This window comes from Podarcis cretensis (assembly GCF_951804945.1).
Source record: "Podarcis cretensis genome assembly, chromosome: 4".
NCBI classification, from domain to species: domain Eukaryota; kingdom Metazoa; phylum Chordata; class Lepidosauria; order Squamata; family Lacertidae; genus Podarcis; species Podarcis cretensis.
Window position 1 is genome coordinate 42,033,374 of NC_137173.1, and position 27,773 is coordinate 42,061,146.

General features: G+C 41.1%; 1 protein-coding gene across 2 annotated transcripts; it reads right to left on the bottom strand.

Annotated features, from left to right (window-relative positions):
* Positions 1-5,138: 5,138 nt before the first annotated feature.
* On the bottom strand, positions 5,139-19,720 carry MAEL (maelstrom spermatogenic transposon silencer). Of its 2 annotated transcripts, none has more exons than XM_079974837.1 (12): positions 19,448-19,720; positions 18,167-18,250; positions 16,345-16,450; positions 12,904-13,059; positions 12,413-12,454; positions 11,344-11,471; positions 10,721-10,775; positions 10,493-10,634; positions 9,333-9,395; positions 8,226-8,358; positions 7,817-7,898; positions 5,139-6,010 (listed from the first exon to the last, which is right to left on the bottom strand). In XM_079974837.1, exons 1-12 carry the CDS (start codon positions 19,577-19,579, stop codon positions 5,910-5,912), a joined length of 1,224 nt encoding a protein of 407 aa, XP_079830963.1. In that variant the 5' UTR covers positions 19,580-19,720; the 3' UTR covers positions 5,139-5,909. The 2 variants fall into 2 exon arrangements, with proteins under 2 accessions (XP_079830963.1, XP_079830964.1); XM_079974838.1 differs by having other exon boundaries at positions 19,383-19,449.
* Between the last annotated feature and the right edge of the window lie 8,053 nt (positions 19,721-27,773).

Consider the following 27,773-nt stretch of genomic DNA (forward strand, 5'->3'; position numbering starts at 1 on the left):
AGAGGTGGGGTCTAGGCAAGGAACAGTTGAAGCTATATAGAGGTTAGATGTGTATCATTGCAGTATCTGATCAACAACTAACCTAGTTTGAAATAGACGCAATGAGTCAGGATTGGAAAGGCTGGGTGGGTGGATAGATTTTGGCATCTACCACAGAACTCTGTTCTCAACATACAGCTTGCTTTGCAATGCGTTCCCTGTAGTCCTTTACTATTCTTGCCCTTGCCTAAATACCTCAATTCTGCAAAAAGCTGCTATCTTTGTTATTCAAATAAGTTAGTAAATTTATGCTCTTTTTCCTAATTGCCAAAAACAAATTAAGAGCAGACCTCACAACGGGGCACTGAAACATTAATTTCATTTCAACAAAGGATGCTTATGACCTGCAGGACTCGCTAAGAAAGATTACAAGCTTTGTTGTCTGCTCCATTTTAGCTCCACTTTTTTCCAAGCGCTAGTTCAGAAAACAGACTTACAGAATCATACCGGGGGGGGGGGGGGGATGCTGCCCTTACTAACTTTATAATCCTTTATATGACATTAGGCAGTAAACGGAATGAAAGCCTGGACAAAGGAAATCTGCCGAATCAACATTTAAAACATAAAAATGCCAATGCTTTATGTTCCTGAAGCAGTAACACGTGTGCAAGTGGGTCTTACTGAAAAGAGAATCTGATGACACAATCCTGTAGCATCAGATGGAGAGAAGGAAAGGCCTCTAAATTCCTGGCAATGAACTTCCCCTCCCGCCTTAAAGTCCTGCCCTTTATGAACTTGTCGTTTCTTTTAGGGTCACAATCCGGCTGGAGGTTTCCTTTTGTACCCATTAGGAGAGGGACCTTTCCTCCACTGTGTATTTCAGACCTGACAAGTGACCATTCCTGATTATTTATTTAGGAGCTGCCACTACATGGGTTTGGAACTGGAATGCACCTTCACTTGTAACATTGAACCCTGGGACAGTTATGGTTTACAGTTCATCACATGACTATGGTCAATATCCCTACCCAGTATACAGTAATTTCCAGTGCTGCAGACAAGCCAATGGAGAATTCAAGTTGGAAAGCTGCCAGACTTGCAGGATCCAAATTTAAGGCAGCTCTGTCATATATTTCATCATTTAAAATCAACACCTTCTGCCCCTTTTCATCATTGCATAGTGTTGGTATCTAGTACCTGCACACCCGCAAGTTCATGCACAACTTTAGCCAACAAAATCCAGGAAGCTTAGTCATACTGGCAGTGTCCGATGAGATATGGGAGGTTAATTTTTACACTAAGGAAGCTCTCTCTAAACAGGACACACACACTTTCCTGCTTCTGGAGACCCTCCCAAGTTCTCAGAACAGAAGAGCAGAAGTGTTTCCTGTTAGGATATAAACTAAGCAAGAAGTCTAAACAAATTAAACAAGAATCCAAACAATTATCTGCATAATTTTTGAAGCATTCACCTCACAAATGGACAACCCCTAGATAGGATGTGTGTGTGTTTCTGGCCTGTAATAGGTTTCTATTGCAGCCCAAATACATTGTGCTTGTTTCATTTGAACTTTCTGGGGCAGACAACAACTTTGATGGTCATACAAATGCACACAAACAACAAACCAGGAGAATTGGTACTACATGCTGCTCCACTGAAAGGAGATCTGGAAGAAACTCAAATCCTGGCTTCACCTGCTGTCCTGGGGGTGTGGAATTGCCAGAAAGTGGCAATTACAATAGCTTGCGAGGGTTTAAGTCAGAGCTTGGGAAAAGCGAGGGAACAGAGATAATACAAGGTTAAGTTAATAATAGCATTCTTTGTACTCCTTTAAAGAAGTTTATAAAGCAACTCTCATTAGCTGCTTGGGTATTATCAGGATATCAGGGCTTCATGGATATCGCAGACAATACCTTGCAGGCAGGCAAGCAAGCAATAGCCACTGAATCAAAAGTCTAAATGAGCACTTTCCAAAGTTTCCTCCTCAGATCTCCTCTCAATAAGTTTCCAGCTGTCATGCTGTACAGAAGACTCTTCCTTCAGATGACAAGCTAGTTATTTCTATGTTTGTCACACTCAGCTATCAGCTAGGAATAAAATTTCGTTTGCAAAGATGCTGCCTGTAATTGCTTTCAGGTGCACATGGACCCAGCTTATTTATACATTTGGCTGCTGATAATTATGCAACGTAGACTAGTTCACAGCCCAGTTGAGTTGTTTTAGGCCTTAGGCCTTATGCCTTATGCCCAAGGACTTAATTTATGCCACAGCTCAATCCTGGAATGTATAAAAACAGATAAAGGACTCATTTACACATGGGGCATTAGGGACAGGTTACCAGACAAAGTTCCCTAAAAAGATACAAACTACAGCTCCATCAAGTTTTCATCCTGAAATCAATGAGTGTGCATTCATTCATTCATTCTGCACCTTTCCCCTAGAACTGGGACTCAAAGCAGGTCACAAAAAGTAAACCAAATATAGATATAAAATACACACAGCTTAACATTTAAAGTTTTTTTAAAAAAGTAATTAAGCTATATATGGAATTTTTTAAAATATAAAAAACCTATTAAATTGCAGGTTACACTCCCCCCAAAGAAAGAAGATTCGACAGTGGAATTTGCTGCCAAGGAGTGTGGTGGAGTCTCCTTCTTTGGAGGTCTTTAAGCAGAGGCTTGACAACCATATGTCAGGAGTGCTCTGATGGTGTTTCCTGCTTGGCAGGGGGTTGGACTCGATGGCCCTTGTGGTCTCTTCCAACTCTATGATTCTATGATTCAGTACAGCACACTATCAAGACCACTTTAAAAACAGTCAATTCTCAAAGACCTCCTGGAATAATAGTCTTTGCCTGGAGGGAGCCAGTCTAACTTCTCTAGGCAACAGTCACTGTGAAAACCCTCTCCCAGTTTCCTTTAGATAGCCTAGACCTAAGCCATGCAGGGCTTTATAGGTCAAAATCAGTAACTTTGAATTGTGCCCAAAAACAGACTGGTAGCCAGTGCAGCTGTTGTAACAAAGGAGTAGTGTGATCTCTATGAGCGCCAGTCAACACCCTGGCTGAAGCTCTTTGAGCCAGTTGAAGTTTCTGAGCACTTTTCAAAGGCAGCCCCATTTAGGGGACATTACTGTGATCTAAATGGGGTGTAACTAAGGCATGTGCCACTGTGGCCAGATCAGACACCTCCAAGAATGGGCACAGCTGGCACACTAAGCATTTTCCCCCAAGCTCCTTATCAGATACAGTACTTGAGAAGATACCCAAACTCAGCACTTCATACAAGTTGTGATGGGGCTAAATATCGAGACTATACAGAGGCCTGTTTCATATATCACCCCCACCCACTACTGATACTAGAAAGTCACAAGAAAATAGTGGCAGCTAACTTTTCCTTCCTCCCAGCTAACCCAAGCCAGTTGTTTCCAGGTAGTGGCAGCAGCATCAGCACTGCTACAAGAAGTGTGGTAGGGGCTGCCATTTGGAGCAAAGAGCTGCTATATGCTTGAGGCATCTATACATGTAGGAGTGTAAGCTCTTGTGTGGAACATCCCTTTGAGGTGAGGTGCCTCAGAGATTCATCTGACAATGATGCCTTCTGATCAAGAGATTGCTAGGGGAGTTTCTGATTATCTTCCTCGTTCCCTATTTACACAGCTGTGAGTGTAGGCCAACTAATGACAGAATGGAGGTGGCATGATACCTTGAGACCAGCTGAACCAGTCTTCGCCTGCTGCAAGCATATGCCCAACTGCGGCTGGGTCCCTTTACTTCCTACCAATGCTTCTGGTTTGACTCAACATATAGTTTCCTATTCTCTTCTGTAAGAATTAGGAAGCTACAGCTGTCTACTGTCTCTCTCATAGAAAAGGGCCTCAACAAACTTGTTCTTTGTATATCCCACTTTGTAGCAAAAGTACAAAGCAAGAATGGTGGCTGAAGGATAAACAGGGAAGAAACTGTACTGTAAATATATATCTGGTGACTAGATATCAATGAATAAATACCTGAGACTCTGTCTTCAAGTGCTGCAGAGATAAAAGTAGTAGAATATAAGGCCAATTTCTGTACCATGAGTGCACTGCAGCACCCACTTTAGTCCAAAGCATTGGAAACCTCACTGCAGCAAGGAATGGAACGGATTGCAAGAACTGTGACCTTAAGAAGTTACAGAAGCAACTGCATCTGTTCGGACTTTGACAGTGAGAATGAAAGAATTTATAACAGGCAGTCCTCTAACTACAATATCCATGAGAAGTAGAAAAAGCCAGCAGCAGCTGAACAAGGCCAAATTAGTATCCAGCAATGGTTGTCTACAGAAAGGGTGGGGAAGGTTCGGCCCTTCAGATGTTGTTGAACTACAAATCCCATCAGCCTCAGCAGGCATGACCAGGAGTTGTAGTTCAACAACTTATAGAAGGTCAAAGGCTCTCCATGCCTGGTCTACAGGACAGATGCATAACAGAAAAGGGCAGACCACCGCTTCTTGTGGCTTGTAGTTCACAGCTGAAATCACTGAAATGTATCACCAATGATCTACATCTCACCCTCTCACTGGCCCTGGAAGCAGGCCTGTACTGGCTTACAGATGGCCCCCTAACTTAAAACTGCTCCTCATCTCCAGCAAAAAGCCAGAAAAGGTGCAAATCCAGAAACCTGACTCTATGGCAGATCCAGATGTCAACTCTGCAACACGACTTAGTAATTTATTCTACAATTAACAGGGGATCATTCACCTGTGCATTTTCCAATGTGATTTTTATAGCAACAATGTCCTACTGTCTTTTACACACAGCAGACTGGTTTCTATGCAAATGAAAGGGCACAAATCTGACATCAGAAATTGTAGTATCTGCAGTTGGGATGGGGGGCAGAGGGAGTGGATTTGATGTCCACTCCCACTGGACCAATAGCATATTCCTTTGCACAGCAAGGAAGCAAGGACGCATTTCATACATCTAATTTTCCCTAAGTTACTTTCACAGATCTATATTCTAGTTGCATGTTTCTTCAGTGCATGACTGTCCTTCAGACGACTCAATCTAAAATTTGTTTTCATCTCAGTTTAAATAACTTTAGCATTTGAGTTTTCCCTTTCTGCACTTGACAATACCATACTACATTTGGAACCACAAAATACAGACAGAACATGCCAAATCAAATTGGAAAGAAGTGTTTAATTAAACACACAAGCTGGTCTATCATGGTTAAGATTTAGAAGCTTTCTGTACTAAATGACTGAATGTATGTATAACACAAAAGAAAGGAAAAAGATGGTTTTAAAACAACTTTTAAAGTACATCATTGTAGTACCTTTATAGAACTTCATAGGTTTTTTTCTTTTGTGAGGGAGATATTACCTGATTACAAGTTTTACCAAAAAAAATGTATGTTGCTTCTATTGTTGGCTAATTTAAGGGCTTTATACCAAAACCTTGCCCCTCTGACAAAAACAATATATAATTGGTACCATACCAAATCCTAGAATAGCTTATTAAAAAAACATAATTGCAACTGGTTCCTTAGCAAAGGTTTACTTTAGTAAGGTACCAGTAGGTGTAAATAGGCTTTGCTCTAAAGAAAAGAACTTAAAAATCCAGAACTTAAAAATCCAGACATCATTTCACAAAGTTGCCCTTCTGGTTTAATTATCTAATCTCTTATCCTACTGACTTCATTATTTCAAGTTTCTACTAAATATTCCTACATACAAAAATAATAATATTTCACAACTCACAATAACATTTGTTATTTTAAAAACTTAAATTTTACCCCTTGCAATGGGATTAGAATGGCTTTTTTCATTAAACAAAGATAATATTTAACACATGACAGACCAAGGAAATATAAAGTATTTATATTCCCAACAATGGTGGGAATCATTATATGCAGAGCTGTTCTGAATGGGAGGCACTGTACTGCAAATGTCTAACTGCTGGACTGCTTTGAGACGCTCTCCAGAAACCGGGCAATTCCTCTTCCACGCCTAGTAGTTTCACCTGTTGTTTTCACTCCTGAAGGATGGTGACCTAAGCAAACAATGCATGTGTCAATATATAACACAGAAGCCATGATAATTGAATCTTAATTTACACTAAACACCAACAGCTAGATATTTTCTATCATAAATATCAAAAAATAAGCTCACAGGAGAGTCACAACAGTTTAATTGGCTTCTATAAAACTAGGGACGCGGGTGGCGCTGTGGGTAAAACCTCGGCGCCTAGGACTTGCCGATCGCATGGTTGGTGGTTCGAATCCCCGCGGCGGGGTGAGCTCCCATCGTTTGGTCCCAGCTCCTGCCCACCTAGCAGTTCGAAAGCACCCTTAAGTGCAAGTAGATAAATAGGTACCGCTTTATAGCAGGAAGGTAAACGGAGTTTCCGTGTGCTGCTCTGGCTCGCCAGAGCAGCTTCGTCACGCTGGCCACGTGACCCGGAAGTGTCTCCGGACAGCGCTGGCCCCCGGACTCTTAAGTGAGATGGGAGCGCAACCCCAGAGTTGAGGCCTTTATAATCATGGAGAACTGATAAAATAGCAGGAGCTGCATTTTATTTTATCAAAATAGCCTTGGCACAGTGATCCACACCTAGTAATCTCCATCTTCGGTATTAAAGCCAAGATTGATACCAAGGCAGTTTAAGCCAAGGTGAGTGTTTTTTCATGTGGCTAAAGGAGATTGCCATAGTACAAGCAACCACTTCTTGAAGCTGCAGCACCACAGAGAGATCTGTAACAGAAATGGGTGCCGATATTGAGTGCATCTGCTTAGCTGGCACTTGTGGACCTGTTTTGGAATGCTCATCTCGCAGGCCTCTGGCAATGGGAGCAGTTGTCTACTTTATGCTCCTTGCTTTAGGAAGAAAAGACAGCAGTTGTGACCACAGGATGACATGGTGGTTGGTTGTAATGGAGGAAGTTTGCTGTCACAAGTTGAGCACTTAATGTACACTATGGCATTCAGCAAGTATTCAGATGGCACAGACTATAGAATTAAACAGGTAAAAGGGGGGGGGGGGAGAGAATGAAGATGGAGGCAGAAAGAGCCTTGCTTCTCTACTGATGAGTTTGAAGGAAGAAAGTTTTGAAGTTGCAACTACTGTGGTGATCAACAAGGTCTCGGGACCATGTAACACTAGTCTTTAAGCATTGGCATTAGCTACTGAGTCAAGGTCTTAGTCTCCACAGACTAAGCATTTTAAGGCCTAGGACCAAGTTACCTGAAAGACTATCTTCCTCCTCAAGTCTGTAACTTGAGATCTCCTAGTGTCTTGAAAGCAAGACTTCTCAGTTTTAACACTCCAGTTTTGAAATTCACTTCCCTTGGAAATTCATTTGGTGCCAAACCTACAGTTTTAGATGCCAACTTTTGTCAGGCCCTTTATGCATAATATGCTTGTTATCAAGGAAGGTAAATAACTTGATGGTTTAACTGATTTTAATATTAAACTAAATAAAATCAATGCAGAACCTGCCATGAGGTCTACAAAGGACAGTATATAAATGATAAAAGTAAGTTATAACATGAGTGGAGGAGCAACTCACTCAAGGAAAATGCCTTCTTAAAATTTTAGCCAGTATCACTGCAGAGAAATTCTGTGACTGTTTAAACATACAAGCTTCATTACATTTGCTTTATGCAGATATTTTAGTGGTAGACTACAGTGAGCAGGAACACTCGAAACTCCAGAAAAGAATCAGGAAAGAATGTGTTGGACTTATCAGTATACAGGCACATTTTCTTTGACAGAAATGCAGGTGTGAAACACTAGTAATGATTCTAACAGCAACTTGTTTTCATTACGTTTAATTTTCCAACATAGATAATCACTCACCAGTACAAGAGGCAGCACCTAGTTCCTCATTAAGAGATTGGAAGTACCTTTCATTTCCAGTGCGCTCAGCAGCCCTCATTTTCTGTAATGCAAAAAGACAAGAGCACCCACACATTCAGAGATATTCTTTCACTGACTCATTCACCAGGTTTCCAGGACATCCTTGTATACAAAGAAAAGATGGATATAGTGAATAAGGAATATCTGCCTAATATGCCTATTGATGGATGTATTAATATTCTGCATATAATTAAACAGACATATTGGTCAAATAAAAGTGTTTGTAAAATATAATTATATCATTATTTTTGAGCATATATCATGATTACATCCTACATTTCCAAGTACACTCCAGAAATGTTACCGATAAGATATAGAAGAACAAATCTGTTAAATGAACAAGGCTGACCTGGAAACGTCCAGCATCCAGAACCACCATTTTAGGATTTGCTGTGCTTTGGGAGTCCTTCTCACTCAAGGGTAAGTGAGATGCAGTCAGCTGGACACAATACATATTGGCTAAGGAATTGCTGATACAGTATCTATATTGGACAGGAAAACACCAACATGAAGATGTGTTATCATTTCCACAAGCTGAACAGAAATTTAAAAACTACATACTACTGACAATATACTGCACCAAGACCATGGATACAGGAACATAATTTGTGACAGGAGGCAGTGGTTGAACTGCGGGGGCGCAACCAACTTGGGTGAGCTAAAGAAGGAAAATCAGCCAGGAGGCAATAAAAAGTCGTTCCTTTTAGTAACTTCTTCCAAGAGAATAGCAGCAGGAGCCTACAGAAACTGGGACCTGAAGAACCCCTCTGCCATGAGCAGAGACTATAACCTCCCAAAGAACTACTTGCAAGTGAGGCCCAGGTTATTAAACTGCAGGTGTCAGCCTATCAGAGACAGCAGAAAGGGGAAGATCTTTTGAGTTGTCTGAGAGACAAGTTGCTGCTTGTCAAGCCCCTTCTAGTTAAGGCCTTGGACAACCAGTTTGGATGAATCAGGTATGTGTTTGTGTGTGTGTGTGTGTGTGTGTGTGTGTGTGTTAAAACTGGTCTCTGCATATATGTGGCACATCCTCCTCCAAAATAATTAAACCACAACAAAGTTTGCAAATGCAAGGTAAAAAAATTCTTCCTCATGAAATATACTCAAAATTCAAAGACCTTTTTGGTGACAATGCAAAACTGAAGGTTTTCCCAACTGACCTGTCTAGTAAGTGACACTTGGAAAACTTAATCAGAAAGAAATAGATTGTATTTTATTTGGATCTTTAAAATTCCTTTCTTCTTATAATAGCTGAAGTGCCACATAAATCACATCAGTTGCTCCTTCATTCAAATGCAGCCGACAAAATGCCTACTAAAAAAATATCCAAAAGAACCAACAGGTTCTACTTGAAAAAGAGACAAGATGACCCCCGACATTGTATATGAAACTAATGTCCTAAATAGTTTTAAGATGCAAAAACATTCTAACATATTCACTGTATTTTCATACTCACGCAATTTTCTTGCAAGTAGCAAGAGCACAGAACACTACATCGTTTTCTTCATGCCACTTGCACCTAAGTAGAAATAATACTTTCATCATGAATGTTGAGTTTCAAATACAGTGGTACCTCGGGTTAAGTACTTAATTCATTCCGGAGGTCCATAATTAACCTGAAACTGTTCTTAACCTGAAGCACCACTTTAGCTAATGGGGCCTGCCGCTGCGCCGCCGGAGCACGATTTCTGTTCTCATCCTGAAGCAAAGTTCTTAACGCGAGGTACTATTTCTGGGTTAGCGGAGTCTGTAACCTGAAGCGTATGTAACACGAGGTACCACTGTATATGCTTCAACAGTAAGACATTTTCAAGTTCTAGACAAACAACTTACCTTTTTTTTCATCTACTCCACTGTTTGGCATTAGAAACTTCTTCAAGACAGAAACATTAATTTTCCCAACCCACTATCACAAGATAAAGTGCTTTAAGAGGACAATCCAGGGGGTTTGTGGATGAGAGTAGTGAAGAATGTTCAATAGCTTTTTCTTACATAGCGAGAGAGAATAGAAATAGGCAAAGTGAGACATTTGGTAGAACTCTGAGGCCGGCTGCTCAAAGCTAAGGCAGGACTAGAACATGTAGAGGCACTATCCCACACAGGGTGCCAGTTAAAACTTGCATAATCCTGCTTGGCCTATAGAAGCAAATGGGAGGAATAACTCATTCAATGATACCCACCTTCATTGTAGAAAAATCTGGCTGTTTAGACTTTAAAATCTACTAAATACTTCAAAATAGCTCTATGGGTGGTTTTCAACCAAATTTTACTCAAGAGCAGACCTATTGAAATTAATGAACTAAACACAAGCATGTTCATCAATTTCAATGAGTCTAAACCTTAGTTTAATGTCTCAAACTCTTTTCTGAAATGAGTGCAAAGCTTTAGATTAGCATTCAACATGCACGCTTATAGCACCATAATTTATTTGTACCCCACCCATCTGACTGGGTTGCCCCAGACACTAAGCCATAGCTTTGTGTAATGTACAACTATGGAGAATCTGTCAATCACATTTTTTCCTGGTCATAAAAGACTCTCATCTCATAGTAGTCAAGTCACTGTGGTTCAGGTAGGTACAGCAGTTATTATGATTTTTAGAGCTATATATTATACCTAGTATTGCTGGAGTAATCCCACATGGAGGCATCCAGGGAGTTACACACCCATGCCTTAGAAGGCTCCTTTTGAAGCTTCTGATAATACAGCTCCACAACAAGGTCTTCCACACAGAGACTCTCCAGATTATTAACTGTGCCTATTATAAAAAAGTAAGTTTTAGGAGCAGCCGAGACTGTATCTAAATATTAACTTATTTCCTGTTGTAAAGGAAAATTTTCTTACCCACTTCTCTAGCCATATGCTGCAGGCACCAGTTGACCCTAAACTGGTCAGAAGACTGCAAAAGAAGTTTTAAGTATACATTATACAATCAAATAAACAGAATTAATAAACCTATACTATATATTATTATAAGACCTCTATGGCTAAGGTTTCCTGATATGCGAGAAAACTGTTATTCTTGATAAGGGTATCTGCTCCAACACCGTAACAGGAAGTTTTCCTGTCTATAGCTGTTTGATACATAATCTGACCAAAGCCAAAAGAACTGTCCATAGGTATTTGGTCTGCCTTGGAGAAGCAACAATTCAGGAATACAACTATAAGCTCTTTATGTTGAATGTAGACACCACTTTGTACCAATGAAATATCCTTAAGGAAAGGCCACAAAACTGGAAATCTTTATGTGAAGCCCTTATGTTATAGAGATTGTCAATGGACAGCTTAAAAGTTAAAACATCTGTGTACTCCAACCTTACTTGAGGTGAGGTCACCTATATTTTTACACACACACACACCACAGCTAACCAGGGAAAAGGCTAACTGAAGCATGTGGGTAGAGATTTTTGTTCTGACTTCTTCTGAAAAGCAGAGAGCCATTAAAGTCTAAAAATATTACATTATACCTTACAATACACAGGTGGCCAGGCGCCCCACCGTGGCTGAATAAATGAGTATAGCTCACGTAACACAACGGAATGATTTGCAGTTACAAGCTCAAAGCCAGATAGGGGAATCCTATGTGTAGCATCACCTAAGAGAAAATCAAAGTGCCTTATCAGGGCTTTTCAGAAGAAACACCTCATTTCACATGCATTTGTACTATTAACTTTAGTTACAGTTCGCAGGATTAATATATCAGTTTCACTAAAAACACCTAAATATATCATTCAAGAACTTGTCTGTGTTTTATTCAAGTATTTTATCACTGCAACAACCCTGTGAGATAGGGTTTATCACCAATGAAAAGGAAGATTGTCTAGCTGAACCAAGTGCAGGTCAGTCAAGGCCTGTCAATGGTTGAACTTCACTAGCTGTCTAGAAAGGTAAATGATTACCCAAGGATCCTATTTATTTACATGCATTTATAGCCTGCCATTCACCAGCAGTCCCAAGGCAGGTAATATACTGCCTAATATTCAAGAATTGAACTACTCTGTGTAAAATACCACTGAACCAAAGAATAGGGCAAACCAGACAGCAAACACCACTAACACTGCAGTCCAGATACTTTAATTTCATCTTCCTTCCCCAAAGATTTGGGCAAGGTGGTGTATGCAATGTCTAACCATTATTATCTGGAAACACAAGTGAATGACTGAAACCTAAATGAATGCATGAGTATGAGTCTGGTTAAGAGCATAACTTCAACATGTTACCTGGGAAGACATACTAAGCTTTGTAACGGAAACAGGCCCATACAGTTTTTTTATTGAGTAGCCAGTCCTTTTAAAGATTGCTTTGTCCTTCTTTTAATAGTTTGTGTTTTTATACTGTTTATATTGCTCTGATATTTTATGAGGGTGATATAAAAATATTTTGTATAAATAATAATAAACAAGATACAAATAAAATGCCATAGGATATCTGGCATAAGAACTGTTCTTTAAACTAAAAAATAATTGGAAGACTATATGTGGGTCATAAAAAAATGCTGCCAATCCATAGGTTCCACATCTCTTGCCCAATACCTACTTGCTGTCTGGCAATGAAAGCGAAATCCCCTTGGCACCTCTCCTGCAAAAGACCAAAAAGAACTCAGGCTTTATTATGCAATACCAAGCTGTCTGTAGGATTTCATGGTTATAATACACCATTTTCTGCTTTCCTACAGAATAGTAAATCAGTGTCCAAATACTCATCTAGAAGTACAATTTTATTTCTTTATAATGTATCTTTCGTAACACAGAGATTAAAAATGCAGAACATACAAACATATTGATTTGAGCAGTTCATGTATTCTGCTGATACAAGGAATGTTTCCAGTTAAGTTTCATTTCTTCATTAAGTAATGCTGTCAATGTGGTTTTTGTCCACTATATGAAGCCATTTTTATTTTTTCATAGTGCAAGAATGCATACAAATAAACTGTCCTGGGCAAACAGAATTCTGCATTTCTTCTCCCTCCCCCCACCCCCCGCACAGATGAAAGACAAATTTCATCTCTTCTGATTCCAAAAGCTCACCAGGATCTAAAAAATGATGAAACTCTGCAATTATGCCGTCTTTTAGTGAATACTTCACACATCCAATTTCGCAAGGAAGGAAACGTTGTTTGCAATGAGAGGGTAGAACTCCATGGCTGAAGATATTCAGGTAGAAGAATGTGGTTTCAAGTACAACTGAAACAAAATTTTGTATTAAGAATATTAGTGGAGAGTATTTGTTTATTATTATTACTATAACAAAAAAGTAAAATACTTGGAGTAAAATGTACACCTATAGCACTGAAAAAAAAAATCATGCAACTACCGTATTTTTCGCTCTATAACACGCACCTGACCATAACACGCACATCGTTTTTAGAGGAGGAAAACAAGGAAAAAAACATTCTGAATGAAACAGTGGATGTATCATTTTTGGGCTTCATGCTGTGGCCACAGACATGTGATCTGATGGTGAATTTGGGGTGACCCAATGCAAAGATCCTGAGTATCCCTGTGGATCCATGCTTTGTAACCACGTTTTTGCACCATTGCAGCCCCAGGCAACAGTGGGTGCGTGATTTTTTTGGTGCAGGCTGTAGCCATGGACATGCTATGTGATCTGATGGTGAATTTGGGGTGACCCAATGCAAAGATCCTGAGAATCCCTGTGGATCCATGCTTTGTAACCACATTTTTGCACCATTGCAGCCCCAGGCAACAGTGGGTGCGTGATTTTTTTGGTGTAGGCTGTAGCCATGGACATGCTATGTGATCTGATGGTGAATTTGGGGTGACCCAATGCAAAGATCCTGAGAATCCCTGTGGATCCATGCTTTGTAACCACATTTTTGCACCATTGCAGCCCCAGGCAACAGTGGGTGCGTGATTTTTTTGGTGCAGGCTGTAGCCATGGACATGCTATGTGATCTGGTGGTGAATTTGGGGTGACCCAATGCAAAGATCCTGAGGATCCATGTGGACCTATGCTTTGTAACCACATTTTAAGTTGGGAGCGAAGGAAAAACAAATAAGGGACATGAGAGGGGTGTGCAGAGAAGCAGCTGGCTAAGAATGCAGGAGAGGGATTTAACGGGAGGGAGTAAAGAAAGGCAAAAGTTTCCCCCCACCCAAGCCAGCTCTCTCTCTCTCTCTCTCTCTCCCCCTCCCTCCCTCCCTCCCCCTCCCCCCTCTCTCTCTCTCCCCCTCCCCCCCTCTCTCTCCCTTCCCCCCTCTCTCTCCCTCTCCCCCACCAGCACAGAAGCACAGAGAGGAATTCCCCTCTGCTTGCCTGGAGGGGAGGGGCTTTCCCTGCTCTTTGTTCCGTTTCAGCAAACACAGCAACGAAACAGAGGTGGGTGGGCAGTAAGACCCTGAGGCAGAATGCAGGAAAGCATCCACTTCCTCTTTTCAGTTTTCCCTTCTCCGTGAAGCGCCGCGATTTGATTTTTGCCTGATTTTTCGGCTCCAGGGACCACACATTCGCTCTATAACATGCACAGACATTTCCCCTTCCTTTTTAGGAGAAAAAATCTGCGTGTTATAGAGGGAAAAATACGGTAAGTCACTTACCTGCAACTCCAATTTCCAGGCAGCCCTCAACTGAACTAGGACTGCATGCACATTATAACTTTGAAGCACATTTCCCCTCTCAAAGAATTCTGGGCACTGTAGTTTATCTCTCACAGAGTTATAATTCCCAGCAACTTGTAGCAAACTAGTGTCCTTGAGAGGGGAAACGGGATTTAAAGCGGTAATGTAACCAAGTTTTGAATTGTCATGTGGTGTTCCACCCCCAACCTGCTACAGGCACAACAGTCTGCTTATAACGATGCAGCAATCTTAGATCATAAAACCAAGGCTAATATTCTTTATAATACAAAAGTGGTTAAGAAACCTCAGATGAGACAAGTGTCTACATTGAAAAAGTGGTCAATAGTAGTCCGCTCCCCACAATGTAGTAGACATTATCTATTTAATTACGTATGTTTTTTGGCAGTTGAGTAACAATGGAGGCCATCTCAAAAGATAGTTTTCTGGCAGACCAGAGACGACATTTCCCCCCAAGCTGAGCCTAAAAACACACCAGAAACCTGTCTGGGATGTTGAGATGCAACCCCAGAACTCACAAAGCCACTGCTGACACCAAGAGAATTGGAAAGTGTCATCTTGGATCTAATGCTTTAAATGTATCAGTGAATCCTATGTAATACTAGAAAACTCATTCTATTAAATTTATTCTGTATGGATCCCTACGCATCCCACATTACACCACCCATGCACTAGGGGAAGTATCACAGGCTTGAAGAAAGCCTGAGTTTGCAAACGTACAAAAAACCAAAATCACACCATCTTTACATATCAGCTGGTGGCTAGTCACAGGCAGTGAATCCTTCTAAACCTGCTTAGCAAACTTTCAGCTACTCCCTTAGTTACTGAATGACGTTTATCCTGCTCTGCAGTCAAAGAAAACCTCCAAAGTGGCTTACAAATCACTACCAAAAAAAGTGCCTTGCAGACAGCCATGCAGGCATAACCAGAGAAGCCACCAGGAGATTTTGGATGTTTTATACATTTGGAGAGGGAAGAACGGATGATTTAAAAGTAGTACCATGTGCCAGTAACTGCAACATTGCTTGTAAAATGATGAGTCATTGTCACAAATATGCTGCAGTTGAGTGTCACTCAAAAAAAATGCATAAGCAGTTGGAATATCTGGGAGAACTAGAACTACTTGCCCATGTTAAGAGCTCCACTAGATACTTCATGGGTCACCATAACCATCAGACCAAAGCAAGTTGCTTGTACCATAAGCATCAGAAGGACCAAAATGTCATGGACACAAAATGCTGCTCCTGAATGTTCCAATGAACTTTTTGATCAAGGCATGTAGACAACAACTCTTAAGAATTACATTGGGCTTCAATAACTTCTTGTTTCAACATCAAATCCTGTATCAGCTTTAGTTTCTTATTTGGAGTCCCCACTCCCAATGCTCTATCACCTACTGCCTCTATTCCACCAGGTTCAGTACTTTCACCTCCTCCTTATTTGAACTCTGTCCTGCTCTCAGGCTTTGGTCCTGTATACCTGAAGGTATGTTTCCACCCCCATTGTTCAGCACTGAGGACCTTCTGGTGGTTCCCTCACTGCAAGAAGTGAGGTTACTGGGAACCAGTCAGATGGCCTTCTCAGTAGTGGCACCTGCCCTATGGAACACCCTCCCATCAGATGTCAAGGAAATAAACAACTACCTGACTTTTAGAAGACATCTGAAGGTGGCCCTGTATAGGGAAGTTTTTAATGTATGTTTTACTGTGGTTTTATAATTTGTTGGAAGACACCCAGAATGGCTGGGGTAACCACAATTACCACTCAATTTCCTGGAAGCAACAAAAAGCAGACCTGCTAGCACAGTCTCCAGTCACAATGAACACATTGAAGGTTGGGCAGATCAGGTGAACTAATATAACTATCATTTACCTTTATCACTCTTCCCAAGTGGACCAATGAGGTTTGGAGCAGAAACTCTCTTCTCAGTTTGTGTGGAAGGAAATGTGGGAAGAGGTGGTGGGACTTGGCTGGGCGGCTATGAAAAGTGTAGACAATCCATCAGTTAATCATATATGAATGAAGGGAAAGCAACTACAGTAGTATCCAATTAAAACTGCTAAGACTAATCTTTCCCTCTCCTGGCCCTGTAGAACCTGCAAACTATGAGCCAATCACGTAACATACACCCCCTGCCATGAAGTCACCTCATTACAGTGGTACCTCGGGTTACATACGCTTCAGGTTACACACTCCGCTAACCCAGAAAAAGTGCTTCAGGTTAAGAACAGAAATCGGGCTCCGGTGGCGCAGCAGCAGGAGGAGGCCCCATTAGCTAAAGTGGTTCTTCAGGTTAAGAACAGTTTCAGGTTAAGAATGGACCTCCAGAACGAATTAAGTACTTAACCTGAGGTACCACTGTACTGGGCTTACACCGAGGTGACATCTGTATGAACTCCCACTTTCACATAGGTGATGTGCAGCCACACCAATGGCAGGGGTCCAAATTACCACAATGGTATGATGGAATGGATGGATGGAATGGAAACCTCACCCAGTACTTTTTTTCTGGGGGGACGCAGACCTCTAAATATTCTGTGAATCTCTGTACTTCTGTCCATTTACTGTACAGTGGTACCTCTGGATGCGAACGGGATCCGTTCTGGAGCCCTGTTCGCATCATGAGCAGAACACAACCTGCGTCTGTGCGTGCTGCGATTGCGTGTGATGTCATTCTGAGCGTCTGCGCATGCGGTGAAACCCGGAAGTAACCCGTTCCATTACTTCCAGGTCGCCGCAGGATGCAACCTGAAAAGATTTAACCGGAAGCGTCTTTAACCCGAGGTATGACTGTATTTATTTTCCTCAATTTGAACTATAAAATGGTCATTTTCTTGAGTCAAAATGAGAGTACCCCTAAACATTTTTTTTTAGGAAAAAAAGAACTGACCTCACCTATAGACCTTCCATTGTAACCTATGGGTGGGAGTTAGTGTAGTGCAAATGTGCTCTGGATTTTGGACCTTTCCAGAGCAGGTTTTGTGGGGACTGGGAAGAAGAACAAAGGGAAGTCCAATTTCACAAGCAGATTTCAGTTGTGCAAACAAATAGGCATCACTGGACGCCATCATATGCTAAAAACAATCTTCTTGTGGGTTATCTATAGTTGAAACTCAGTTACACTGTGATATATCTAATTTAAATATTAACTCACAATTTTCAAGACTAGAAAGCTTACAATTCAGACTTCCCATCTATTTTTACAAGAAAAAGTAACATACAACACAATCACCAGTTTTAAGGCTCCCATTTTTAAATTATAAACGTTGATCCCTGCATTCTATTGTTACGTTTGCTTATTAGGTCACATCCACACCACACATTTATTTCCACCGAAGAATCCTGGGAACTGTACTTTACTCCTCACAGAGCTATAATTTTCAGGATTCCTTGGTGGAACTCATGTGTCTCAAACTTTGTCAAAGGATTCAGTCCTCCTATTTCAGGAACAGCTGCAACATAAAAACCTAGCTGGCTTGTTTGGAAGGGCTCATTATAATCACAACTATACAACACCTGTGACTGACCAGCTCACTCAGAACCTTCTTTCAAACACATCAAAGTTACTTTTCTTTTGTTCCCATGGACTATAAATAATGGGATTTTCTTCCAATTTATACTATAATTATATCATTATTAACTTGCCTCTGAAAATATAAAACTGATTTTCCCTATTCCATATTCATTCATTCACCTCTTTTGTTGCTACTTCCGATTTCTTAGCTTTCCGTTGACGAGCCATTTCTGCATACTTTTCTTTTTGCTCCTCAGTCAGCATCTTGAAGTAAAACCAGTATAATATAAGGGCTTGCCATCATTTCTCTACCATAATTAAAGCAATTTCCCCTATCACTACAACACCAAGATACTGAACATGATGCAGTCAGTTAAGGCTTTTAAGCCTCAGTAATTCCACTGGGAAAGTTATGAACAATCTTAACTCTCATAGAAGTCAGCCTAACTTTAAAAAGTGATTAACTTTGGGTGGATTGTGCTCAGCAACTTTCCCACCACTAAGAACTTTGCAAGCTTGTCTAGAGGAAAGCCCTAGCCTACAGAATTCAATGTGGTTCACTCACCAGTAAATGAGTGGCATCAGATATTAGCCATACTCAGAGCAGACTTGGACAACAGTTAAGAAATGTCAATCCATCGATTCCAAACGGTCTAATCTGACTACAACTTAGTTGGATATATCCCAGGGTGCTTGTAGCATAACCTGAAGCAAGACTGTTGTACCTAAAGGGTGTAAACCCTGTTCACATACCAAGAATTCAAAGCCACAGTTAAGTAACTCAACTTTTAAAGGAGAATTTGGGAAGTCTGCAACCTGTATATCTGCAACCTGCAGTCTGTCTATTTATATGCACTGACTTTAGTCATCTTTCTAGTTTCTCCAATCTTTCACCTTTTGGATTATTGCGAATAGCATGGCATGACTACTTTTTCAAACCTTGGCAGATGCCTCTTTGTGCATATGACTGGCAGTGGGGGAAAAACCCATTCGGGGAATGCACTTACAAGAGCCCACCATTTCTTTACAAACAGACATTTTTTTTATTTTTATTTTTTAAAGGAGGGCTGAAACCAAACCTAAGTGGTAGGGTAGCCAGTCACTCCCCATCACTACAATAGCAGTTACTAAAGTCCGCACCAAACTTTTTTTTTAAAAAAAGTTGCTCATTCTAAGCCACCGTGATGGGAAAAGTGAGGTAAAAAGGGTCTAATTAATGAAAATGTTGACCTCACTTTTCTTTTTAAAGTATTTTACAGCATTGATTCTTCAGCTGGGGTGTGTATGGGGGGGTTTAAATTCCCCAAACAGCTTATACGTAACCACTATCGACAACTTGTCCCCCTCCCTCTTTGAGAATCAAAACCAGGTTATCCAACTCCATGGAGGGTCTAACGTGGCTCCCCGCGCCGACCAAGTAGGGCGAGAGAGAGGAGGCCCGCCCCGCCCCGCCCCGCTCACCGCCCAGTCGTCGGAACAGAACGGGATGGCATCCCGCACGCCCGTGACGGCCAGGCCCCGCCGCTTCAGCTCCGGCAGCTTCTCCAGCACGAAGAAATAATAAGCGTTGCGCGCGCCTTTGCGGTTAGGCATCGTGCTCGGGGCAAACGGCCGAAGCAGAGAGGAGCAGCACGTCCGCCTCCTTCCCCTTCTCCCCTCTTATAAAGGAGAGGCCGAACGCCGCGCCGCCCTTTGGGCCCCGCCGCACGGACGACGGAGCCTCCACGTGCGCGCGGCTGGCGGCGAGGGAAAGCCGGGATTCGCTGAGGGGAATGAGAATGATAAAAAAAAAAAAAATTAAAGTGACCCGAAGTAGAGCCAAGCGCATTCTTCTTTTTTCACGTCTTTGATATTAATTCGCATGGAAGTTGCAGGGTGTTTTCATGGGGCTGTGGGGTGAAAGGCTTTTCTAATAAGCAAGTCTTGATGTGAGGCCTACACCCACCACGGTGTCTCGGAGCTTGTTTGCTCCTCAAAGTTTCGCCTCTTGTGAATTTCTGCAAGCCAGTCATGGAATTCTTCAAGTTCACCTTATTGGCTTGCTAAGTTTGACCTGGCACGCTCTGCTATATATTTATCTTGATCGAAACATATTATGAAACTGGCAAATGGTGGGGGGGGGGGGGAGGTCAAATGAAAAGTAAGAATACACCCCCATCCAAATAAAGATTAAACGTACAAAAAAAGAGAGAGGTATGCTTTTGGGCTGATGCATTCACAGTCCCTGGAATGAATTATTGGTATTGGAGGGTAACCTCCCACCCTTTCTTATTTCAAAGTCATCTTGGCTCATTGGGTTTGAACCTGCAAACTATATTTCAAGATCGCAACCCTGTTTTGTGAGAGGGCTCCTTGTACTTTTAACTGGGCAAGCTTTTCCTATCAGTTCATCTCTATGCTGTTAGATTGTGGTTCAAGAACATTTAGATACCAGAATGGGAGTTTAGTCCTTTGCCCCCATGCAAATAATGTTTATTGCCCCCCTCCTGAAGCTGCAATCAGCCATAGTGTGGGGAAGATTTTCCTATTCTGTGGCTAATAGCTTCAGGGAGGGAATATTTGAATCCCTGATCCAAACTGGGGATCCCATGGCTACTCTTTAAGAAAGAAAAAGCTGTTGGGATTGCCAATGGAGCTTCAATGTTATCTTTTGTTTGAACCACACTTCAACAGTAACAGAAACTCCAACTTCAGTATATTCAGTTTGGTTTTAATTGGGACTCCAGATATTCACTTAGTAAACCGCAGACAGGGGGAAAAAATAGTGTAGTATTACCTGGGTCTACTGCTGTGCATTGGTCATTTTGTTGTTTTGGCTCTGCACATAAATGCTCCAAACTTTTGAAATTCAGGACTCTTTGGCCCCATTAGTTACACTCGTCTCCTCCGTTCTTTAGCTGTGTGTGTGTGTGTGTGTGTGTGTGTGTGTGTATCTATATCTATATATCTGAAAGTAACCTTTCATGTCTCTGGTGAGGAGGAAGTCTAGTCAATGCAAATTTATGCAGCAATGCATCTGTTAGTCTGACTCTTTCTTGTTTTTATTTTTATCTGTAACCCAGTACCCACACAGTACAGATGGGCTTTGCATAGTGAACACCGTAATCAGAATTTCCAGCAGTTTTTTATGGTGAATGTTAACAAGTTGGGCTCATGCTGTACCAATGCTGCAGAATCTCTTGTTGTGCATTAGCATTGCTAGTTGCCTCAGCGCATCAGAAAAGTGCAAGCTGAAGCCATAATTGTTAGGTGCAATGTAATGGCATCATACAAAGCTGTTATGTAGAACAAAGTACAACAGAGGCAAGACCGGGTATGAGTCACTTACTAAGGATATTTTTGGCCATCATGCAAAACCTATGCTAGGTATGTTACAGATGAGTTTTCTTAATTCCTCATCATTTGCCAATGTAATTGCCATACATAGTGCCCCCAATGCATATCTCTGCAGTTTCCCATTTGAATTGGGCACAGTAGAACTCACCCCTAAATTAAATAAAGTCCAAGAATGTATAGTGGGCTGCATTTGCTCAAGTTTATACCTTATTATTCCAACACATCCCTCCCTCTCTTCTCTTTCTCTGCTGTTTCGCATCATACCCTATATTGCTTATACTGTATTTAGACTGCAATATTCTGGAGGCAGGACCTACTGTTAATAGGTCTGCAAAGTGCAGTGTACACTGATGGTGCCTTATCAATACAAGTATAACAAAACCAGATATGTTGATGATAGATAGGAGCAGAAATTGAACACTTACAATCCTATCCTGTATATTGTGGTGTTAAAATAGATAATCTAAATTTGAAAGCTTGCTGTGCCCTCCGAAACAGCGGCAGCTATTCTGAAAATATTATCAGGCTGTGCATCTCTGCCAGGAGAAGGATGCTATCCATGCTCTCAGAATGGCTACCACTGAGCCCTGGATTGCACCAGTACATGGTAGTCAGTATTAAGCTGTCCTTATTCAGAAGCACCTCTACGACTCATTACCTCAGCAGCACATTAAGAACCCTGAAGGAAAAAGACATGCAGGCACACATTAACACATGCAGACAGATTGTACCCACTTTCCTGAGCCTTATGGAAAGAAAAGGCTGCAGACTATAAATTGACTAGATTCAGCCAAGAACAAAAATATTTGTCATGAGGCAAAGTAAGTACCGTAAGTGCTTCAGCAGCAATTTGTTGTGAATGTGCTAGTGATGAAAGAGAGATTCCAATGTGGAGTGCTAGCAGAGGAAAGCTTTTATAGTGTATGGCAGTCTTAAAGAAACTGACTGAACAATGTGAAGTCACTGCAATATTAAATGGTGCTTTTTGTGTCATGCTGTCCTTTAGCAAATATAATGAAGCAATTTAGCAGCAACTATTTGTTGAATGCTGCCTCACGTCTCAAAAAGCTATAGAAATCACAGTTTCTATGGAAATTGCTGCAAGGTAAATCCAGAGTGTGAGCTGTAGGGATGTGCAGACAAAGACAAAGAAATAGTGAATCAAATAAAGATTCAAGGGGAAGATTTTAAGTAAGGGGATGTATACCCTACCATTTTCTTGCAGATCAAGCTGCCATTTTCTTATACCTGACAGAGCGTAGCCAAGGATACGTTGCTTGTGCCCCTATGCTCCTAATATTTGCAGACATGCAGGTGAAGTGTTGATGCTGGGCCACCCTGTGCCATCATACCCCCACATTTTGAATGGCATTCTTAGATGCCTTGCATCCTTCTTTTTAGCTTCCTGCCATGTGGGAACTTTAGAAAAGGAAAGTGCAACATATGGAGACAGCTTATATGGAAGCCTGATTATGCAGATAGAGGGTGTCCATGTAAAGATGTCAGGAGTCAGCAGCATGTTGGGAGGGGGAGAGAAACATGACTATAGTGAGAAGAAATTAGTGATAGAGATTAAAGCTGGTAAATTAGGGGGAAAGGAGGAATAACTGGGCAGAAGAGCAGCTTTTATGGTCTGCAGCACCACTTTTATAGCATTGTATTACTCTTGCTCTTGCAGATTGCTAGGACACTATTACAAAAAGGGCATCGCCAGTTCAAAACCATTTGTTCACAGAAGTCCCAGTTTTGTTTTGGTATTGAATTTAGTGTGGTATTCTTTCTCAACTCATTCTAAGACAACATTCTGCCCATGCTCTTATGTACAAACAACCATTTTCCCACAACCTTCACCAGCTTGGTGGCTTCCAGAAGTTTTGGACTACAACTTCCATTAGCCTTGGCCACCTCAACAGTACTAGCTGGGCCTGATGGGAGTTGTAGTCCAAAACATCTGAAAGGCACCAGGTTGGCAAAGGCTAGATTAAGGCATTTCCAACAGTTGATTTATATATTTTATTGGACTAACAGAAGTTTGTTTACTAAAAAGTATCAGTGTCTAACTGGAATGTGTTACACACCAGGACAATCATGCCCTTTCCTGTATCAGCCAAATATAAATCCTTTAAAGTCAGTTAAGAGCTGCAATTGGTGACTGGGATGGGATCAGAGAGATTCAAAATTAAACTCCATTATACAATGCAAGCTTGTGCTGAATAATGCAAAACCGTTCTTTTTGGCCCAATAGTGGATTATACGTGCACTACTAAATAATTGGCCGGTAACTGAGATAGAGGTTTTACAACATGTTTTTTCCCTACTGAAAATTAAAAAGAAGAAGAAATATATCACTGTAAAGAGGGGAAAAACACTTAAACCCTCCCTAATTTAAGAAAAATATTGTTTGAGCTGCCTGGAGTGTAACTGAGACAGTACAAACACAAGAGTGTTTGTCTGGTAGATTTCACCCTAGTCTTGGGACAGAGTCGTATCAGATCAACAGAAAATAATCTCTGTTCTTCAGTATCACTGAAGGTCCATAGAATGGGGCCACACAGAAGCAAAAAGTATGCAATGTGGCATTGCTCTTAGATTGGCCCATTCAAATGCTTTTTCAAACAATGGAAAGGCACACAAGTATACAGATAAACAGACATACAAATAAACAGGTGATGACAGCTGTTGGCTGGGAAGTAGAGCTATGAGACAGGTTAGCACTCCACTTCCTGACCTAAGTCAGGAACCAAAACAACAGGACTGGGGGAAATGGTGTGTCAGGAAGGTGCTTGTTCTGTTCACCACAAAAATGACATGTTCATACCTCCATAGGGAGGTTTATGGAACTCTGGTTTTCAAATTAATTTTTAAGCTGAGCAATCAGCATGAATGTCAGAAAGGAGGAGAAGGAGGCCAAAGGTCTATTCTGTTCTGTGGTCTGAGCTAAAGGGAGAATTAAATTGTTTGTTGTGCTTAGCACACAGAGCCTAACTAATAATAAACTCAGAACACAGGGGTATTGCACACAGAACAATACCACTTCCTTGAATTGAGAATATCTTTCCTGAGCGATGAGTCAAACTTTATTTTCAAGAAAGGTGGTCTTTGCCAAGTTGGCTCGCCAGTACTGGAGGGAAAAAATAAATACAGAAAACATTAACCAAATACTTATGTTTATAATTTGGGAAAACATCTGCAGATTTGTTCCAACAAGGAGCTACGAGTTAGATTTTGCTGTTTAACAAATAGTTGAAATAAGCAGAAAAAAGGAATATCTAATTCCTTATCTTTGTGTTGTGAAGACTTGACTCTGTTCTATACAGAACTTTACAGATAATATTTTATGCATAAAATAAGGAATCAGTCTTCAGCTGGTACAAATCAGTCTAACTCCATTCTTATCATGAAATGTGTTACTGTGGTGCCATAATTCATGCCTCTGCTGGGAAAGCGAAGGGGTTGCATACATGTGGTATTGTGGTAGGTGAACTGCATAGTGGAATTTGTAGTTAAAGGCATAAAATGGATCTGGGAGGAATGGCAAAGAAAGGGCAAGGCTGAAGTGTTTGGAGAACAGCAGAGTTTAGCTTTAGGCTGCATACACATCACAGTACTGTTTACTCTGGCTCCAGTGTAACATCCACTGTCTGAAGCCAAGTACACATGACGTTAGCCATGATCCATGCATCCTGTAGCTTCTTGAGAAATCCTGTTGATTGATGGACATTTCCTCAAACCAGCTTCCATCTGATTTGAAAACGTAAGCCGCAGCCTAATGATTTGTGCCTTTGTGCCAGCAGATCCCTACAATCTTCAGAGAAGGTCCTGCTGACTATACTGAAATCAGTGGGGTTTCTGTGTCATCACGAAAGAGGGTCTTCTATCTTGTGGCACCTAACATCTGAAAAACACACTTGGGAAATTGAGTATATATTAACTGTGATTTCAAGAGGCATCTGAAAACCTTTCTGTTTAGAGAAGCTTTCCCTGACTGCAGATTTTTTTGATCACATATTGATCAGTTTTTGCTTACTGGTATTTTACCATGAAATTTTAATTATTTTTTTAATTGTGTGCTACTTTGATGTGTTTATTTTTTGCATTTTTCATCTGTAAACTGATTGATTGATTATATTAAGTGCTGTGTAAATATATAACAAAGGATTCATTTAACACAGTTATCTACTAAGCAGCATCAGGGCCATTATTCCCTCCCTAGGTTTGAAACCAACTGCTTAACTAGCTGACTGATTTCTGTTACTCTTTTTCTTCTACAGTGACAGCTGTCTCATTCCACCACTTACTTGACAGATGGTTGTTGTTGTTGTTGTTTAGTCATTTAGTCGTGTCCGACTCTTCGTGACCCCATGGACCAGAGCACGCCAGGCACTCCTGTCTTCCACTGCCTCCCGCAGTTTGGTCAGACTCATGTTTGTAGCTTCGAGAACACTGTCCAACCATCTCGTCCTCTGTCGCTCCCTTCTCCTTGTGCCCTCCATCTTTCCCAACATCAGGGTCTTTTCCAGGGAGTCTTCTCTTCTCATGAGGTGGCCAAAGTATTGAAGCCTCAGCTTCACGATCTGTCCTTCTAGTGAGCACTCAGGGCTGATTTCCTTAAGAATGGATACGTTTGATCTTCTTGCGGTCCATGGGACTCTCAAGAGTCTCCTCCAGCACCATAATTCAAAAGCATCAATTCTTCGGCGATCAGCCTTCTTGATGGTCCAGCTCTCACTTCCATACATCACTACTGGGAAAACCATGGCTTTAACTATACGGACCTTTGTTGGCAAGGTGATGTCTCTGCTTTTTAAGACACTGTCTAGGTTTGCCATCGCCTTTCTCCCAAGGAGCAGGCGTCTTTTAATTTCGTGACTGCTGTCACTGTCTTCTACAGTGACAGCTGTCTCATTCCACCACTTACTTGACAGATGGTACAAAAGATGAAAGTTTAATACAGCACTTTCATGTTGAGCATTTGCAGATATTACGAATAACAATTCATGGAAAATCTTTCATAGTTTATACCTTGTGCATCCTCAGACCAAATCCACAAGGTAGGTCACAGTTGCACACCTTTATAGGGAAGGAATGGAGGCTGAACTCAAGGCAGGCCACATAAACATTCCATTACTAAGATGGGATTTTATCCCACATGCCTTAGATCCAAAACAAGTTGGACGTAGACCATAAATGGACCACTTCTTTGACACTTTTCTTATAAATACATTGTTAGAGAAATATGTTTTAGTCGCAGAAGCTTTTGGGTGTATCTCTGTTCGGCCAGCAGAGGGGGAATGAAGGCAGAAAAGGGTGATGATTTGGGGAAGAGCAAGGAAGGCAAAAATCTATGGCTGAAGCCCTTTAGTAAAATGCATGGCAACAGCAGCTTTAAGTAACACATGATTTAGCAACCCCCCAATCTATCATTTAATTGTTATTCAGTGAGCCAGAAATTTTCTGTGGGTTGAATCCAGACTTAAACATGCATCAAGTAAACCCATTGAAATCAATGGAATTAAGTTAGCAACTTAAGTATGATCAAATAGCAGTTGGTAGAGCATGAGACTCTTAATCTCAGGGTTGTGGGTTCAAGCCTCACATTGGGTGAAAGATCCCTGCACTTCAGAGGGTTGGACTACATGATCCTTGTGGTCCCTTCCAACTCTTCTATTATTCTAAGGCTGGATCCAAGCCTGATAATTTACCGTAATTGTTAGTGGTAGTACCTGTTTGTGCCAGGAAAAAATTCAGGTTAACTCAGACTTTTAGGCTGAGGTAACTATTGCCATTCCTATTTTGTAGTTGATAAGTGCAATGGCATTTAGAATGGGAGAGGTGTTCTGTGCAAGTATTTCGTGTGCCTTGATCACTGCTGGAATAGTCCAGAAAGTTCAAATCGTATATATTTTATATTTGTGCACTATCTTCTTTAGAATTGTGTAAATATAAAATCATTGATATATATATATAGTTATTTGAATGCATACCAAAAACACTCCTGCTAAATTTTGCAACAACACAAAGAGATTTTGCCATTAGCTTCAGTGAAATGAGATAAGGGAGGGGGGAATAAGAGATAAAATAAGACAGAACAGGAGGATAAAAGCCTGCACTGTTCTATTACTAGCTATAATGTGAAAACCGTAAGAAACTATACATAAGAAACTATTTCCTGTATTAGAAGAGGAGTTTTAACTAATGGTGTTTGGCTATCTTGTCCCTGCACTTGTGGATGGATATACAGTACTGTATATCTGCACCAGCGAAGGATTAATGCATCCGGTGCTGAGCATTTATATGTGTTTTCTCTGCATACCTAGGAAGATCCCATTTCAGGTTTGGGACCACATGCCCCTTCTTTCCCCTCAGCTTCGTTGGTACACATTCTTAGATCCGGCCGCTTGTTCTCACTAGTCTTTCAGTTACTCCACTTAGTCCTTAAACACGAAGAATG